This window comes from Anabas testudineus, chromosome 9 (genome assembly GCF_900324465.2).
Source record: "Anabas testudineus chromosome 9, fAnaTes1.2, whole genome shotgun sequence".
NCBI classification, from domain to species: Eukaryota; Metazoa; Chordata; class Actinopteri; order Anabantiformes; family Anabantidae; genus Anabas; species Anabas testudineus.
Window position 1 is genome coordinate 18393000 of NC_046618.1, and position 16505 is coordinate 18409504.

Below are 16505 nucleotides of genomic sequence, written 5' to 3' on the forward strand. Positions count from 1 at the left end.
ACTGACAGTGATCACAATTTATTGTCATATTTGTATTTTCATTTTCCACCCCAGACTATTTCTGACAACTGTATAAAGTTGTTCTTAACACATTTAACCTACATTTCACGTGTTCAATTCAATGTTTTATTTTCAGTGAAAGCCCAGAATGAGTCAGCTCAAAATGTCATAGAGACAGATGAACAATATTTGCAGCAATGGTTCTGTCACACTGATCAGACAGATCAGACAGCTTCTCAGACACACTGATACTGCTCTTTTAATATTACTCAGCAAGCATAATCATGCATTACATCTAGTCGTATGATGCTGTTGTAGTGTGTTAAAAATTAATACATCATAATTCATATTTCAGTTTCTCTAACCTGTGAGCTGATAACCTGGCCTGAGGGAGGGAAACTCCCACATACTGACTTGGTGATGATAAAGGCTGTGACCTGTGACCAAATATCTCTTCTTCTCAGCCCATCTTAGAGAACAGATCTGCATTTAAAGTCACAAGGAGTTATATTTATAAGTCTAATTATAATATTTTAATTAAATTATAATAGTCTAATTATTGCCATGTTAATCACAATTTTAGCCACAAAATCTAGAAAAAAACACCAAAAAAAAAAAAAAACATGACATGAATGAATTAATTGAGATGAATGAACACCCCCAAAACCCTCACCCCTATTATCTCATTCCACATTCATTAAGTATCAGCTTTTAATGTTAGTTTCACTCAAAATGAGAATTAATATTGTTTCAATGAGTCCTTTTGTGTATAATACATGTAGTGTACTGACTTCACTCAGTAACAGCTGTTTCCAGGAAAGTGCTCTGACCACAGACAGGTGTGAGAGCAGACACCTCATATTCCACTTCTGTTCAACATCCCACAACTAAAGACACAAAGAGACAAAGACGCCACAAACTGTCATGGTGCTGATTCACCAAGCGTTCCACTTCCTCTTACACATGCCCACTTACCACAGTTTGCTTGATTCAGTTTCTACAGTCTACGTGCTCTAGTTTTATATCAAGCTGAAGGCGTTTACCTGGATCTCCCCTTGTTTCGTTCCAATGCAGAGAGTTCTGTCGTCTCTGCTGCAGCACAGAGAGGAGATGGACTGTTGTTCTGTTTGGGGACTCAAATCCAGAGAGAAGACATGGGACAAAAGAGAGACTGATACAGAGCTATTCTGTGCCTGACAACCTAAGGAGTCACCGGGGGCCTGTGAGGGTAAGACAAACAGATAACAGGAACTTCTGACTTATTCTTTAAAGCGTATAAGCAATGAATGCAGGTCCTCCAAAACACACCCCACACCATCAGATGATTTTGACAAAAGTTCTTTAAAATTGAAAAACAAACTAAATGTTAAACAAACTTTCTGTGCATGAGTCTTTTCCACAGCGCCACAGGAAATAATGCAGAAGACTATGAAGATTATGTTTTTGACCTTGAAGTAGTGAGTGTTTTTTTCAGTAATTGTCAATAATGATAATGACATACTTTATTTGTCCCTTTGGGGAAATTAGAGAAAACTGTGTCTAAATCATTATAAAATGTTCTCAGTGCAACGTATGAATAACCAAAACACACTAGACCATATAATATTATGCTGCTACTAGTTAATATGTTGTTTCATTATAATGAAGGGTGGTTTGCACACAAACACCACCCTGCTGAAACAACTGTCCACCTCTGGGCTGAATGTGTGTTAATCTGTGGTTAATAATAGTCCCAATTAAATAGTATGTAATGCATCAAGAACATGGAGCAAACACAGACACAAAATAATGAACCTGCTACAACACATGTCTCTTACAGTAGTCGTCCAGCAGTGTCAGTGCTGTCTAATTCATCACTAACTTTCCCTGCAGATTTAGAGCGGTCTGATAAAAACATAGTCACATTGTCCTGGATCTTTGGTTTACTGTTGTTATCCACATCAAACACACACAGTTACAATAAACACTAACACTAACACTGGGGGATCACAGGGATTTTCCAGTGGCGCCCTCCCTTGGATCAGATGACTCTGAAACATCTCTGAGTTATGCTCATATAGGTTAGTCATATAGTTGCCACCATTGCATATCATTAACTTTTTGTCTTCTTTCTCCTGTAATTGTGCTTCCTCCCCTCTGTCTCCCTCTCATTGTACTTCTCTGCAGGTATCCTCGGCCTGGTGCTATTATCTCCACAATCCAGTTGACCTGCCCAATGTTCTTACTCCTAGTTGTTGTTTTTGTTGCCTGCTGTTCTTTTCTCTCTTCTCTTTCCACTCACCACAAATGTTCAAGGCAGATGGCTGCCCACTATGAGCCTGGTTGAATTGATTTGAATTGAATTGAATTGAATTGAATTGAATTGAATTGAATTGAATTGAATTGAATTGAATTGAATTGAATTGAATTGAGTTAAGGTGTATTACTTTGTAGTCCTTTGTAGTTTGGTTTGAGTGAGGGCATGATAAACTTATTTATTTGGGATTCTGAACTTCCCCTTTTCTGTCATCATTTTAATGCAAGTGTCTCATTCGGGAATAATTTGTGCATCATCTACAGCTGACTAAGTAGGTGGAAAAACGAAAAAACAAATTAATGATTGGACGTGACCAAAGAAACAAAGAAATAACTTGTAATAGCATTTTTATTTGAAATTTGGAGCTACAATGAGGGTCCAGAAGCCAGAAGCTGTTAGCTATCTAGCACCAGAGATATACAGTACAATTGTCAATATCAAAGCTAATGGAAAAGCAGATGTATTCCATCGGGGGAAGCCATAATAATATTAAACCCCCAGATGTACATCCAATTAGGATAAAATTAAGTCAGTACAAAAATCCAAAGATACAGTGTAAAATGAGTCACTAGCAATGAGCGCTCATTTCACCATATGAAAGATTTCATTGTGTTTTTGATCCAAATAAGTTGTTTTTCTGAAAGAAAAGCATAAACTCCAGGATATTTAATAACACCACAGCCCTTTCCAAAAGAAGTGACTCCAACTAGAGCTCCGTTGCACAACAGTGGGCCTCCTGAATCCCCCTGCAGAGAGAAGAGATACTTATTTCTATTTAGTTTGGGTACTGAGGTGAAAGTAGACAGCCAGTGAATTCAAAGCATTCTTACCTGACAAGAATCAGCTCTGTTTTTACCATCGGAGCCAGCACATATCATGTCACTGGTGATACGATGGTTGTAATGTTCAGAAGAGTTGCATTTCTTCCTGTCAACCACAGTCACATTGACAGACATCAGGACATCTGACAATTTTTCAATATTGTAGTCTGTTCTCCCCCATCCGGCCACGACACAGATGGTCCCAGCTTTTGGATCTTCAACGGTGTTACCCAACTCGTGCAATCCCACTGTTATGGTTTGCTTCACTGGTTTGTCAAGCTGCCAAAAAAGGAACATTATGGATTAATGGATGGACGTTAATAAATTCTTTATACATCTTTATGAATTCAACTTTCATCCGTCAATCATCTGTAAAAACATGAGGGTTTTGGAGCTTGACCAGGTTTAAATCTTATGTAACTATCCATCCTGTCCAACTGTCCATATGTAACTTTATCCAAAGCGACTCACAAGTGAGGAACAAGGCAAGCAAACAAAATCAAGGTCAAGAAGAAACAACATCAAAGCAAAGTGCTATCAAAAAAGTGTTTCTGTTTCAAGAGATGTGAGAACGAAGATGCAGAAGAGTTCTGTTTTGACTGAGCATGCAGAGATAGGCAGCTCATTCCACCATCGTGGGATCACTGAGCTGAAGAGTTTTCCTTGGTGTCGTGGTGCTGGTACCACCAGACGACGTTCCCTGGTTGAGCGCAGTGGAGGGGAGGGGATGTAGACCTGAATGATTGAATTGAGATAAGATGGAACTGTGGAGTTAACCATTCTGTAGGCAAGAGACAGAGCTTTGAACTTGATCCTTGCAGCCACAGGAAGCCAATGCAAACATCTGAAGAGTGGTGTGACATGAGACCTTATTGGTTGATTGAAAATGAGGCGTGCTGCTGCATTTTGGATCATCTGTAGGGGTTTGGTCGTGGATGCCGGTAACCCCATCAGCAGTGCATTGCAATAATCCAGGCGAGATCTGGATCAGATCAAATCAATGCCTGTACAATGAGTTACAGTAAGTCATGTACTCCGTCAGGTAGGGTCTGATCTGTCTGATATTGTGGAGGGCATATCTACACGACCTAGAGACTGTGGCGATGTGTTCCGTGAAGGTCAGCTGATCATCAATGATGACCCCCATGTTTCTGGCTGACTTAGCAAGGACAATCACCGCCAATCCAATGTTATGCTGATGTTGTGTTGAGTTGAAGGTCTGGCAGGGAACACTAGAAGTTCAGTTTTGGGGATGTTGAGTATAGGCTGCTGTAAGACATTATACTCAAAGCTATTGTTGATTGTTAGTGATCTTGCCACAGTCACTAATTGTACTACCTTTGTATTTTCTTTGGCATTTTCACAACAATCAAAAAGCATAACATCCACACTAACACAGCTGATAAGTTTATGAATGATTATTCATAGGTCACACTGTCCAGAATCTGCTGCAGAGTCGCAAAACAAAGTAGATTTTGAAATATACAAAATTGCTCTTAGATTACAACCAAAACATGAACAATCAGAATAATGCCTCCTTTCTTTTTTACACCACTGGAAGCGTATCATGCCACAGTTTTTAGTGAAAAACCAAAGAATTCATTCAGAATGCAGCAGCCATACTCCTTATGACCCAAGATCCGTTTTTACTGTTACTGAAAATCTAAACTTATTTTTGAAGGCTTGACTTTACTAGAAATATTGTGACTAACTGAGTCTGAGTTTGCAGCGGGCGTCCATTGAATTGATTTACAGTATTGCAGTTTGCACAGCATCTGTTTTTCCTGTCTAAACAAATGTAAGAAGCAAATTCTGATCTCAAACAAATTGCTCCAAAAATGTTTTTATCTCTTTTATAAACATATAACTCTTTTCTATTTCAGATTCATCTTAGCAGGTGTTCAGCAGGTTCCTATAATGTTATCTTACCTTTAGCAGCATGAGATCATTGTTTTTATTTTTTGCATCATAGGAGGGATGAGGAAACCGTTTCTTAACCTTTCGGACCTGCCTGGAATTCTTTTCATTTTTCTCTTTCTTGATGGAGTGCACCCCCAACAAGACCTTCTTAATGCTGAAAGAGGAAAAACACAGCAGTGTTAGATTACAGTTACATTACACATACATTAAAGGTCAGTGTACCAGCAGCACCTGAACTGGTTTATAAAGTCACATGCCAGTGCTTCTTAGAATTATGCTTCATATTGTTTTTTAATGAAAGTAAAGTAAACTGCTGCCCAAAGTGTAGATACAAATATTCAAGAGCACATCCTGTCTCAGGCCCTGTGCGTCCTGTAGTGACTATGACTTCAAAAACACACCAATAAGGCCATTTAATTGTCAGTGTGTAAAGTCTCAGCTACATGTCGTACATGCTTTTGACCCTGATTAAGTTAATAAAGACATTTTTTTTACATTGACAAAGGACTGCGTAGTCAATTCTGTCTTCTAGATATTATGTTTATGTGCAACTACAGTTTCATTCATTTGTGAAGAAACCCAACTGGATTGTGTTTTCTGTTAACATAACCAGGAAATATCAAAAGGTGATGTAAAATAAAAGTTGATAATAAACTTATCAGAAAACATGATCACTGAGAATGTATTTTGTGTGTTTTTGCCAAAATATCTGAACTTGCAAAACATATGTATCTTCTTACTCTTTACAGTGGGCAGCAGTCAGCACCCATGACTCATTGATCAGTATCCCTCCACAGGATGGCTTTCTCTTCTTCAGCAGAGCCATGAAAGGCATCGAATGGGGCTTCACTTCTTTTCCATCAATAATCTCAGAACCATCACCTGAGGCAAAAAATATTCCAATGTTTCATTTAACAAAGAAGCCAAGTGATAAAATGAGAGCAGTAGCATTACTTTGTGTTCTACATGTTTACATGAATAAATGGTCACATAATTAGTACAATATATAAAAGTATTACTTACTTGTCTGGACAATGAGGAGGACAGTGCAGGAAGTAAATGCAATGAAACTTGTTTGGCAGAACATTTTGTTTTCACTTCTCTCTTTGATGTGAGGGTGAAACAAACTGAAATCCACCTTGTTGCACACTCTTCTCTTTATATGTTCTACTCAAAGGATGTGGTCTGAATGTGCAAATGCACGAGTCAGCAAAATGGACACAAGCATCATATAAAAATGTGTGTTCGAACTTCACATGGAAGTTTGTGGTAAACAGTTACCACATGTCACTCACCAGTCATCAATGAGAATTATTGAGCCTGTCCCAGAACAATACATGTAAGCCCAAGTCATAACATCACCTCCACTGTGTTTCACAGATAAGATTGTATGTTTAAGATCATGAGCAGACTCTATGTATCTCTAAACCTTAGCTTTTTCATCACGTTGGTAACAGTTCATCTTTGTCTTATCAGTCCATATAACTTCTCCCAGAATCATAAGCACATTCCAGCCTCACCTTTCTATTCCTCTTTCTAATGATTGGTTTGTTTCTTCTGGTGTTGTCTGTACTTTTGTTCATAAAGTCTTCTGTGCATAGCAGATTATAATACTTCACAATGTGTCTGACATCAATTTCTGTTGTCTTGCTTAGTCTACCTGTCCGGCTTAGTGTCACTTAGTACACCAGTGGTTTATTTCTTCTTCAGTAATCATTGTACTGGCTGTGGCCATGTTTGTGCAATTGCTCTTGTTTTATCTCAGCTTCACAATTGCTTGTTTTTCTCTCTGGTTTTCATGTTGGTAAACCTCAATAAACTATTAATGCAGTCTGAACAACCAAAACCCAAATCTAAAACTGAGCATAGGCATTCAGTGCTATTGTTTGAATATCAATGTAATAGGACACATGTAGGCAACAATACTCCATTAATTTTGCTCACATGGAAAATGGGTGGGTTCAAACTTTAGCTGCTAGCTTGTAAGTTGTTTGTTGGATTCTGATGTAAACATAGAAAACAGATGAAAATAAAAACTGTAATCTTTTGTCTCATATTCATGCAAAAATAAAGGAATTGGCCTCACTGTTCCAATACTTTTGGATAGGAGTGTGGCAACTACATTTAGATGCAACATGACCACAAAGACTTGCAACACTGTGTGACTGGTCTCATAATCTGCCTACATGTGCATCTCAGTACAGATTGTACAGAAGGTGGTATTGATTTGAAATCAGATGAAAAACAGTGAAAAATATCATCAATATTACACATATAGATGATATCACCCATCAGCTGTACATTTATGAAATGTTATGACAAATTATTGTATGCAAAGCCAATGACTGACCTAAGAAAGAATTGTTACTTAAACACTGTCAATAGCTGAAGAATCTGTGCTTCACAAGTAAACATAGAGTAAAATGTGTCTTCTCTGCTGCACTATGCAGCAGGTTATACTGTGAAAAATGATCCATCTTGTTGTTTCTATTTTATGATTTCTACCTTAATGATTTGTTCGTGAGAAGTTGCACTTCCAGCTTCTCTAGCTTATCATCTGCATCTTGATGTAAAGTGTTGTGGTGTGGTGAAGTCTGAGAAATAGATGTCTGAAGGGACAAATACCAAACCTCAAACAATGTATGATCACGTCTCCACTTCATGTTGGTGTATATGTTACTCATACAATAGAATACAAACATCATAACAAATACACTATTTACCGTAAGTGTTACCACAGACATGCTTGCACAAAGTGTGCTTTCACACACTTGCAAGGGAAACACATATTATTATACAGGTCTCTGCCCGGAAAACTTCACTCTGTATTTCATATCAACTTTAATATAAGAACTGTCACACTGTATTATACAGTTAAGTTACTTCAGGCTAACTCAGCATTGTGAGGAAAGTGACACACATGATGAACAAATATCATATAAAATTAGCCTGATAATGAAGGAGCAGCATGAGATCCAATAAACCTCATGCTCACAGGCTAGGCCAGAATTATGCACCCAGATTTGCCACATGTAAAAACATTTATATACTGTACATCAGGAGGCTATCTCAAGAGGTGAGCATAAAATAAGAAAATAAATATATGAAACAAAACATTGACATTGTTTTACCTCACCTCGGTATAGATTTCCTAAAACAGCTCTCTCATTTTAAGCCATTGCTGCAAATATTGTTCATCTGTCTCTATGACATTTTGCACTGATTCATTCAGTGCTTTCACTAAAGATAAAAACATTTATTAAACACATGAGAAATGTGGGTTAAATGTGTGAAGAACAACTTTATACAGTAGGTCAGTAATAGTCTGGGGTGGAAAATGAAAATATAATATGACATAAATCGTGATCACTGTCAGTCCCTATCCCTCTTACAGAGGAGGGCATAGTTGTACTGTTTGATGGCCACTGGCAGAAAGGATCTCCTGTGGTGCTCTGTGGAGAACTCCCTTGTTTAACTGATGTTGACACGACATACATATGACACCAAGCTCATCAAAGGCCCCAAAACATTATGGTCAAGGGATTTTTTATTGCTTAATAATGTTAATCACAATGAACACAAGGGCACTTAGTTATTATTTAGGAAGCATATTTTAAAGTAAAACCTTCAGTCATGTTGTGTTTTTAGGTCATTCTCATCGAGCTCTGCATGTGGCATTAAAAGCTAATAATATTCACATTTTTTCTGCTGGGGTAGACCAGCGCTTACTCATCTGGGACCTTTAATCTTCAGCGTTAATCAACGTGAACCACAAATGTTGTTGCTATCTGGTCAGAACTGTGAAAAGCTTCTGTCCACATACATGTTATCTTTCTTAGTAATGTCATTGTGTCAAGCTTGGACATTTCCCGTTCACCGCTCTTAACCAACCACACTGCAAAGCCATCTTTCCACCAAGTCAAACCAATTGTCACAGTAAGACGCACCTCAAGGTTTTATTTTCTGGATGTTTGGGCAAAATTGGAGAGTAATAATAGGAAAAATGATTTTTACCAATTACCATTCATGCTATAGAACAACAGCATAATTGTTACACTGATCATGGTGAAGCTTCTTGGTCAGTACATTGTTTTCCCCGCAGTGTGTTTTAAATGTTGCTCAGACTACACTGTGACACCACAGTGGACAGGTTGCTAGATGATCTTTCATGTTGATGAACTTGTTATCACCCTGCTGCAACAACTACCCACCTCTAGGTTAAATGTGTGTTAATCTGTGGTTGTTAAAGGTCCCCAAACAGTATGTATTATATCAAGACAATGGAGCAAACACAGACACAAAATAAAGAACCTACTACACCACATGTCTCTTACAGTAGTCGTCCAGCAGTGTCGGTGCTGCCAACTTCCTCACTTCATTTCCCTGCAGATTTAGAGCGGTCTGATAAAATTTGGTTTGCTGTTGTTATCCACATTAAAGACAGTTACAATAAACACTAATTTATTCACATTTACTCGTTCTGCAATAATGCCCACACACAGAAAAGGTGAGTTAAAGTGATTTCCAATGTTGTTTATCACACTAATGTGGAAGCTAAAACCTACGTGGCACAGAGGAAATACAGTGAAGTGTGTGAGGGTTTTTGAACAAATGCTGTCCTCTGAAGACATGGTTATTGTCAAACTTTCATATCACATGATGTTCAAATGTACTATTGTAATAAATAAATATAAATATATATGTATTCAAGAGTTGACCTACAAATGTGTCTCTTTGCAATGTGGTCTGTACAGCTGTGATGCAAAGCTGCTGGTTGAAGCAACATTTGCAGGCTGCATGGTGCACAACGTCCCCGCACATAAACATTAACCTGCACTCAGTATTTTTATGCAGTACAGATGTGACAACAAACAGAAAATGATCAAATATGTTCTGCATTAAAAAAAATATATAAACTTTAAACTATAAACCTTAAAGATCAATGGCACATCCTGTCCTCAGCCCTGTGAGTCCTGTGGTTTCTTGAAGTGACTGATTAAGTTGGTGAGTACAAAATTCTTTCACTGACAAAAGACTGCATAGTCAGTAGTCAAATATCAATAGGTAATGTATCATGAAAGTTGATAATGAATATATTAGGAAACATGATTGTATGTATTTTGTGTGTTTTTGCCAAAACATCTAAACTTGCATAACATATGTATCTTGTTCTTACTCTTTACAGTGGGCAACAGTGTCATTAGTCTAATTATTGGCATGTTAATCACATTTTAGCCACAAAATCTAGAAAATAAATTACATTGTGGTGCATCTTTCTGTGAGAATTGGTTTGACTTGTTGGAAAGATGACTTTGCACAGTGGTTAGTTGAGAGAGGGGAACAGGAAATGAGCAAGCTTGACACAGTTACATTACTAAGAGAAAGAGTAACATATATGTGGACAGAAGTTTCTCACAGTTCTGACCAGATGACAAAACCTTCAGTGCCCATCTTGATTAACGCTGAAGATTGAGATGAAGGTCCCAGATGAGAAAGTGCTGGTCTGCTCCAGCAGAGAAAATGTGAACATATTAATAAACAATATTTTGGGAAAGTGTGACTACGAGTTGAATTTCATACATTTTCATACACATTAATACATTCATTAAGTATCAGCTTTGTTTCAATGATTCCTTTTGTGTATAATACATGTAGTGTACTGACTTCACTCAGTAACTGCTGTTTCTGACCACAGACAGGTGTGAGAGCAGACACCTCATATTCCACTTCTGTTCAACATCCCACAACTAAAGACACAAAGACACCACAAATTGTCATGGTGCTGATTCACCAAGCGTTCCACTTCCTCTTACACATGCCCACTTACCACAGTTTGCACGATTCAGTTTCTACAGTCTACGTGCTCTGGTATTATATCAAGCTTGAAGCCGTTTACCTGGATCTCTGCTGCAGCACAGAGAGGAGATGGACTGTTGTTCTGTTTGGGGACTCGGATCCAAATGTCCCATCAGACTATGAATGAGAGAAGACATGGGACAAAAGAGAGACTGTTACAGAGCTATTCTGTCACCGGGGGCGTGTGAGGGTAAGACTTTAGGTTTAAGGTTTAAAGCGTATAGGCAATGAACGCAGCTCCTCCAATTCATCACCACAGCCCTTTCCAAAAGAAGTGACTCCAACTAGAGCTCCGTTGCACAACAGTGGGCCTCCTGAATCCCCCTGCAGAGAGAAGCAACACTTATTTCTATTTTAAGGTTTGGGTACAGAGATGAAAGTAGACAGCCAGTGAATTCAAAGCATTCTTACCTGACAAGAATCTGCACTGTTTTTACCATCTGAGCCAGCACAGACCATGTCACTGGTGATACGATGGTTTTAATGTTCAGAAGAGTTGCATTTCTTCCTGTCAACTACAGTCACATTGACAGACATCAGGACATCTGATAATTTTTTAATATTGTAGTCTGTTCTCCCCCATCCGGCCACGACACAGACGGTACCAGCTTTTGGATCTTCAACTATGTTGCCCAACTCGTGCAATCCCACTGTTATGGTTTGCTTCACTGGTTTGTCAAGCTGCCAAAAAAAGGAACATTACGAATTACTGGATGGATGTTAATAAATTCTTTATATATCTTTATGAATTTAACTTTCATCCATCCATCAATCATCTGTAAAAACATGAGGGTTTTGGAGCTTGACCTGGTTTAAATCTTATGTGACTGTCTTTATTTTGTATATGCTGCTGTATCATACAGTACTCAAAGCTATTGTTGATTGTTAGTGATCTTGCCACAGTCACTAATTGTACTACCTTTGTATTTTCTTTGGCATTTTCACAACAATCACAATAATACAAAGAGAATAATTGAAAAGCATAACATCCACACTAACATAGCTGATATATTTATGAATGAATATTCATAGGTCACATCTGCTGCAGAGACGCAAAACAAAACCACAAGTAGATTTTGAAATATACAAAATTGCTCTTAGATTACAACCAAAACATGAACAATCAGAATAATGCCTCCATTCTTTTTTACACCACTGGAAGCGTATCATGCCACAGTTTTTAGTGAAAAACCAAAGCAGACGATCTCAGTAGCTCATTCAGAATGCAGCAGCCATACTCCTTATGACCCAAGACCAGTTTTTACTCTTACTGAAAATCTAAACTTATTTTTGAAGGCTTGACTTTACTAGAAATATTGTGACTAACTGAGTCTGAGTTTGCAGCGGGCGTCCATTGAATTGATTTACAGTATTGCAGTTTGCACAGCATCTGTTTTTCCTGGCTCCATGTAAAAGCAAATTCTGATCTCAAACAAATTGTTCCAATTTTTTTTTTATCTCTTTCATAAACATATAACTCTTTTCTATTTCAGATTCTTCTTAGCAGGTGTTCAGCAGGTTCCTATAATGTTATCTTACCTTTAGCAGCATGAGATCATTGATATGCTTTTTTTCATCATAGTAGGGATGAGGAAACCGTTTCTTAACCTTTCGGACCTGCCTGGAATTCTTTTCATTTTTCTTGCTCTTGATGGAGTGCACCCCCAACAAGACCTTCTTAATGCTGAAAGAGCAAAAACACAGCAGTGTTAGATTACAGTTACATTACACATACACTAAAGGTCAGTGTACCAGCAGCACCTGAACTGGTTTATAAAGTCACATGCCAGTGGATCTCACACCTTTTCCTCATCTAGTTTTTTAAAGTATGTAAAGTAAACTGCTGCCCAAAGTGCAGATACAAATATTATAAAGATCAAGACACATCCTGTCTCAGGCCCTGTGAGTCCTGTGGTTTCTTGAAGTGACTTTGACCTCAAGACACCAATGAGGCCATTTAAAAGTCAATGTGCAAAGTCTCAGCTACATGTCTTAAATGCTTTTGACCCTGATTAAGTAAATAAAGACATTTTTTTTACACTGACAAAGGACTGCGTAATCAATTCTGTCTTCTAGATATTATGTTTATGTGAAACTAAAGTTTCATTTATTTGTGGAGAAACCCAACTGGATTGTGTTTTCTGTTAACATAATCAGGAAATATCAAAAGGTAATGTAAAATAAATGTTGATAAACTTGACATGATAAACATGATCACTGAGAATGTATTTGGTGTGTTTTAAATATCTGAACTTGCAAAACATATGTATCTTCTTACACTTTACAGTGAGCAGCAGTCAGCACCCATGACTCATTGATCAGTGTCCCTCCACAGACTGGCTTTTTCTTCTTCAGCAGAGCCATGAAAGGCATCGAGTGGGGCTTCACTTCTTTTCCATCAATAATCTCAGAACCATCGCCTGAGGCTTTTAACAAAGAAGCCAGGTGATTAAATGAGAGCAGTAGCATTACTTTGTGTTTTATGTGTTTACATGAATAAATGGTCAGATAAAAAATTTGTACAATATGTAGAATATTACTCACTTGTCTGGACCATGAGGAGGACAGTGCAGGAAAGAAATGCAGTGAAACCCGTTGGGCAGAACATTTTGTTTTCGTTTCTCTTTCTGATGTGATCGTGAAACACACTGAAACCCACCTTGTTGCAGACTGTTGTCTTTATATGTTCTACTCAAAGGATGTGGTCTGAATGTGCAAATGCATGAGTCAGCAAAATGGACACGGACATCATATAAAAATGTATATGTATGAACTTCACAAAGAATTGTGTGGTGAACAGTTACCACTTGTCACTTATCAGTCAACGTGGCCATTTTATTCACAGGCTGTGTACTGGAGGCTTTTTATATGTGAAGTAGCTCACACATCATCAGTGTGAGACATGTGAGTAAAGGTGAGCCCACTATGGAAAAGCAAAAATGGTGAACTGGTATGTTTAGATGGTGTCTTCCCAACTCTCACTGATCACTCAGGTTTGTTGATGGTGAAGTGTTCGGTTCGGTTCATGTCTGTGTGTCCTTCTGGCCCACCCTTTTAGTTAGGCTGTCATAATTAGTCCTGTCAGAGTCCCTGCTGCACTAAACTAAATATACATTCACCTCAAACTTTATCCAACTGTGAATACAACTAACTGCCATCTCTGTCTTTCTCTACCTGTCTATTTCCCTCTTCCTGTCTCTCTGTCGAGCTACACGTCATTCCACCCTCTGCCCTCTGGACCTGTCTGACTCGTCCTGATGCCCAACTTCTGGCTGGAGATCTCGTCGCTTGAATCCACCGTTTGCCCAATGGGATGCGTGTGGAGACTGGAGTTGGTCACGTGCTACTATGAAGTCGGTCTTGGCCTCGGTGGACGTCGGCAGCTGTTTCTCGGAGGTCTCGACTCAATGATCGATAGTCCTGGAATGGAACAAGTCTGCCTGCAATTAACTAACTGGACTCCACATTAACTTAAAGACGTTGACTGTTATACTGGACTGCTGCCTACACAGCATGTAATCACCCATATGAGGATGGGTTCCCTGTTGAGTCTGGTTCCTCTCAAGGTTTCTACCTGTTGCCTTCTCAGGGAGTTTTTCTTGCCACCGTCGCCCTCGGCTTGCTCATCAGGGACAATCACATTATTATGACTCATACACATACACTGTTCATGTACTGTTCTTTGGTTGTGTAAAGCTGCTTTGTGACAATGTCAATTGTAAAAAGCGCTCTACAAATAAAATTGAATTGAATTGAATTGAAAAAATATGATTCAGATAAAAGAACAAAAGAACAAATTTCAGGTTAAAGGTAAAATGAGAGTTGCTACTTCTCAGAAGAACTGAGGAATAAAAATAAAAGGTGGAATTACAGCAGCTCAAACAGTAGCCTAATTCTTTTTTTGAATTGCAGTCCTCAGGGTGTACATCTATGCTGTCTGTCTATATGACTTATGCACGTTGTTCTTGTCTTTTTTCTCATTTTGGATATTGGAATTAGCTTTTGCACCTCGCCAGGATCCCTTCAGTCTCCTCTTTGGCAGATCAAATGCCTTTTAGGGCAAGTCTAAAGACTGACTTGACCTAAAACTGCATGATCTAAAACCTTATATTTCTTGTTCCAGGTGAACTTCTTTGTGTGTTTTGGGTCATTATTTTTCTTGCTGCATGATGAGGGACCTTTTAGTTAGTTTGGTTATTCTTGCTAATGATTAGCTTGTATCTTCTGGTGTTGTCTGTACCTTTGTTCATGAAGTTTTCTGTGAATAGCAGATTATGATACCTTCACTCCTACCCACAGTGTTTTAGGGTCTTTCTTTACAGCTCTCATAATGTTCCTGACATCAACGGCTCTTTTCCTCCGTACAACTAAACCCTCGTCTGTAAGAGGGATAGAAACTGACAGTGATCACAATTTATGTCATATTTATAATTTCATTTTCCTCCCCAGGACCTGACCTACTGTATAAAGTTTTCTTGACACATTTAACCTACATTTCTCATATGTTTAATTCATAGTTTTATGTTCAGCGAGAGCCCTGAATGAGTCAGCTCAAAATGTCATAGAGACAGATGAACAATATTTGCAGCAATGGTTTAACTGACACACCAATGTCTTTTATTATTACTGAGCATGGATAATCATGCATTACATTTAGTTGTATAAAGCTGTTGTAGTGTGTAACAAATTAATAGATCGTGATTAAAATTTCAGTTTCTCTAACCTGTGAGCTGGTAACTTGGCCTGAGGGAGGGAAACTCCCACACACTGACTTGGTGATGAGGAAGGCCGTGACCTATGACCAAATATCTCTTCTTTTCAGCCAAGAGAGAACAGATCTGCATTTATAGTCATAAGGAGTTGTATTTATAATGTTTAAACACAGTGAAAATGCCTCTGATCCACTGTACCATACTTTCATTGTTGAGCCCCTGCAAGTTGGTGTTGGCAGAAGTCACACAAGTCTGTGGATACTGCTGGAAATATAATATGTTTCTAATTGTCAAATAGATGATTAAAGTTAAACAAAAATGATAAAACCATCAACTGAACTGAACCTATAAATAAAAACTTCAAAAAAAGCAGTATAAAATATTCCTCGGTGCAGCCTACTTTCAAAGTACTACAATAATACTGTATTAAGAACTGTTGTGTAATTTAGATAAATGTTTATATGTCAGTACATTGTGTTCCCTGTAGTGTGTTTTAAATGTTGCACCATGGTGGACATGCTGCTATACAATCTTTCACTTTGATGAACGTCTCACCACCCTGCTGAAACAATTACCCACCTCTAGGCCAAATGTGTGATAATCTGTGGTTGATAATAGTCCATGCTAAATAGTATGTAATGTACCAAGAACATGGAGCAAACACAGACACAAAATAAAGAACCTACAACACCACATGTCTCTTACAGTAGTCGTCCAGCAGTGTCGGTGCTGCCAACTTCATCACTAACTTTCCCTGCAGATTTAGAGCGGTGTGATAAAAACATGGTCCCAATGTCCTGGATCTTTGTTTTGCTGTTGTTATCCACATTAAAGACAGTTACAATAAACACTAATTTATTCACATTTATTCGTTTTGCAATAATGCCCACACACAGAAAA

The 16505-nt window shown here is 38.2% G+C and overlaps 1 protein-coding gene and 1 pseudogene across 1 annotated transcript; both read right to left on the reverse strand.

The window, feature by feature from the left end:
- Positions 1-2645: 2645 nt before the first annotated feature.
- On the reverse strand, positions 2646-6147 carry LOC113150577 (granzyme A-like). Its single transcript, XM_026343142.1, has 5 exons — positions 6061-6147; positions 5778-5919; positions 5047-5191; positions 3127-3396; positions 2646-3042 (listed from the first exon to the last, which is right to left on the reverse strand). The coding sequence occupies exons 1-5, from the start codon at positions 6122-6124 to the stop codon at positions 2884-2886; spliced, it is 780 nt and encodes a 259-aa protein (XP_026198927.1). The 5' UTR covers positions 6125-6147; the 3' UTR covers positions 2646-2883.
- Positions 6148-10514: 4367 nt separating this feature from the next.
- Positions 10515-13525, reverse strand: LOC113150585 (annotated as a pseudogene).
- Positions 13526-16505: the final 2980 nt, after the last annotated feature.

What these genes read in the sequence shown, in the direction of transcription:
- LOC113150577 (XM_026343142.1), bottom strand. Translation starts at nt 6,124, where the DNA reads ATGTTCTGCCAAACAAGTTTCATTGCATTTACTTCCTGCACTGTCCTC. An exon ending in CCTCCTCATTGTCCAGACAA is followed by an intron (nt 5,920 to 6,060) that starts GTAAGTAATACT and finishes TTTTTGCCTCAG; the next exon opens with GTGATGGTTCTGAGATTATT. An exon ending in ACAGAGCTGATTCTTGTCAG is followed by an intron (nt 3,043 to 3,126) that starts GTAAGAATGCTT and finishes TTCTCTCTGCAG; the next exon opens with GGGGATTCAGGAGGCCCACT.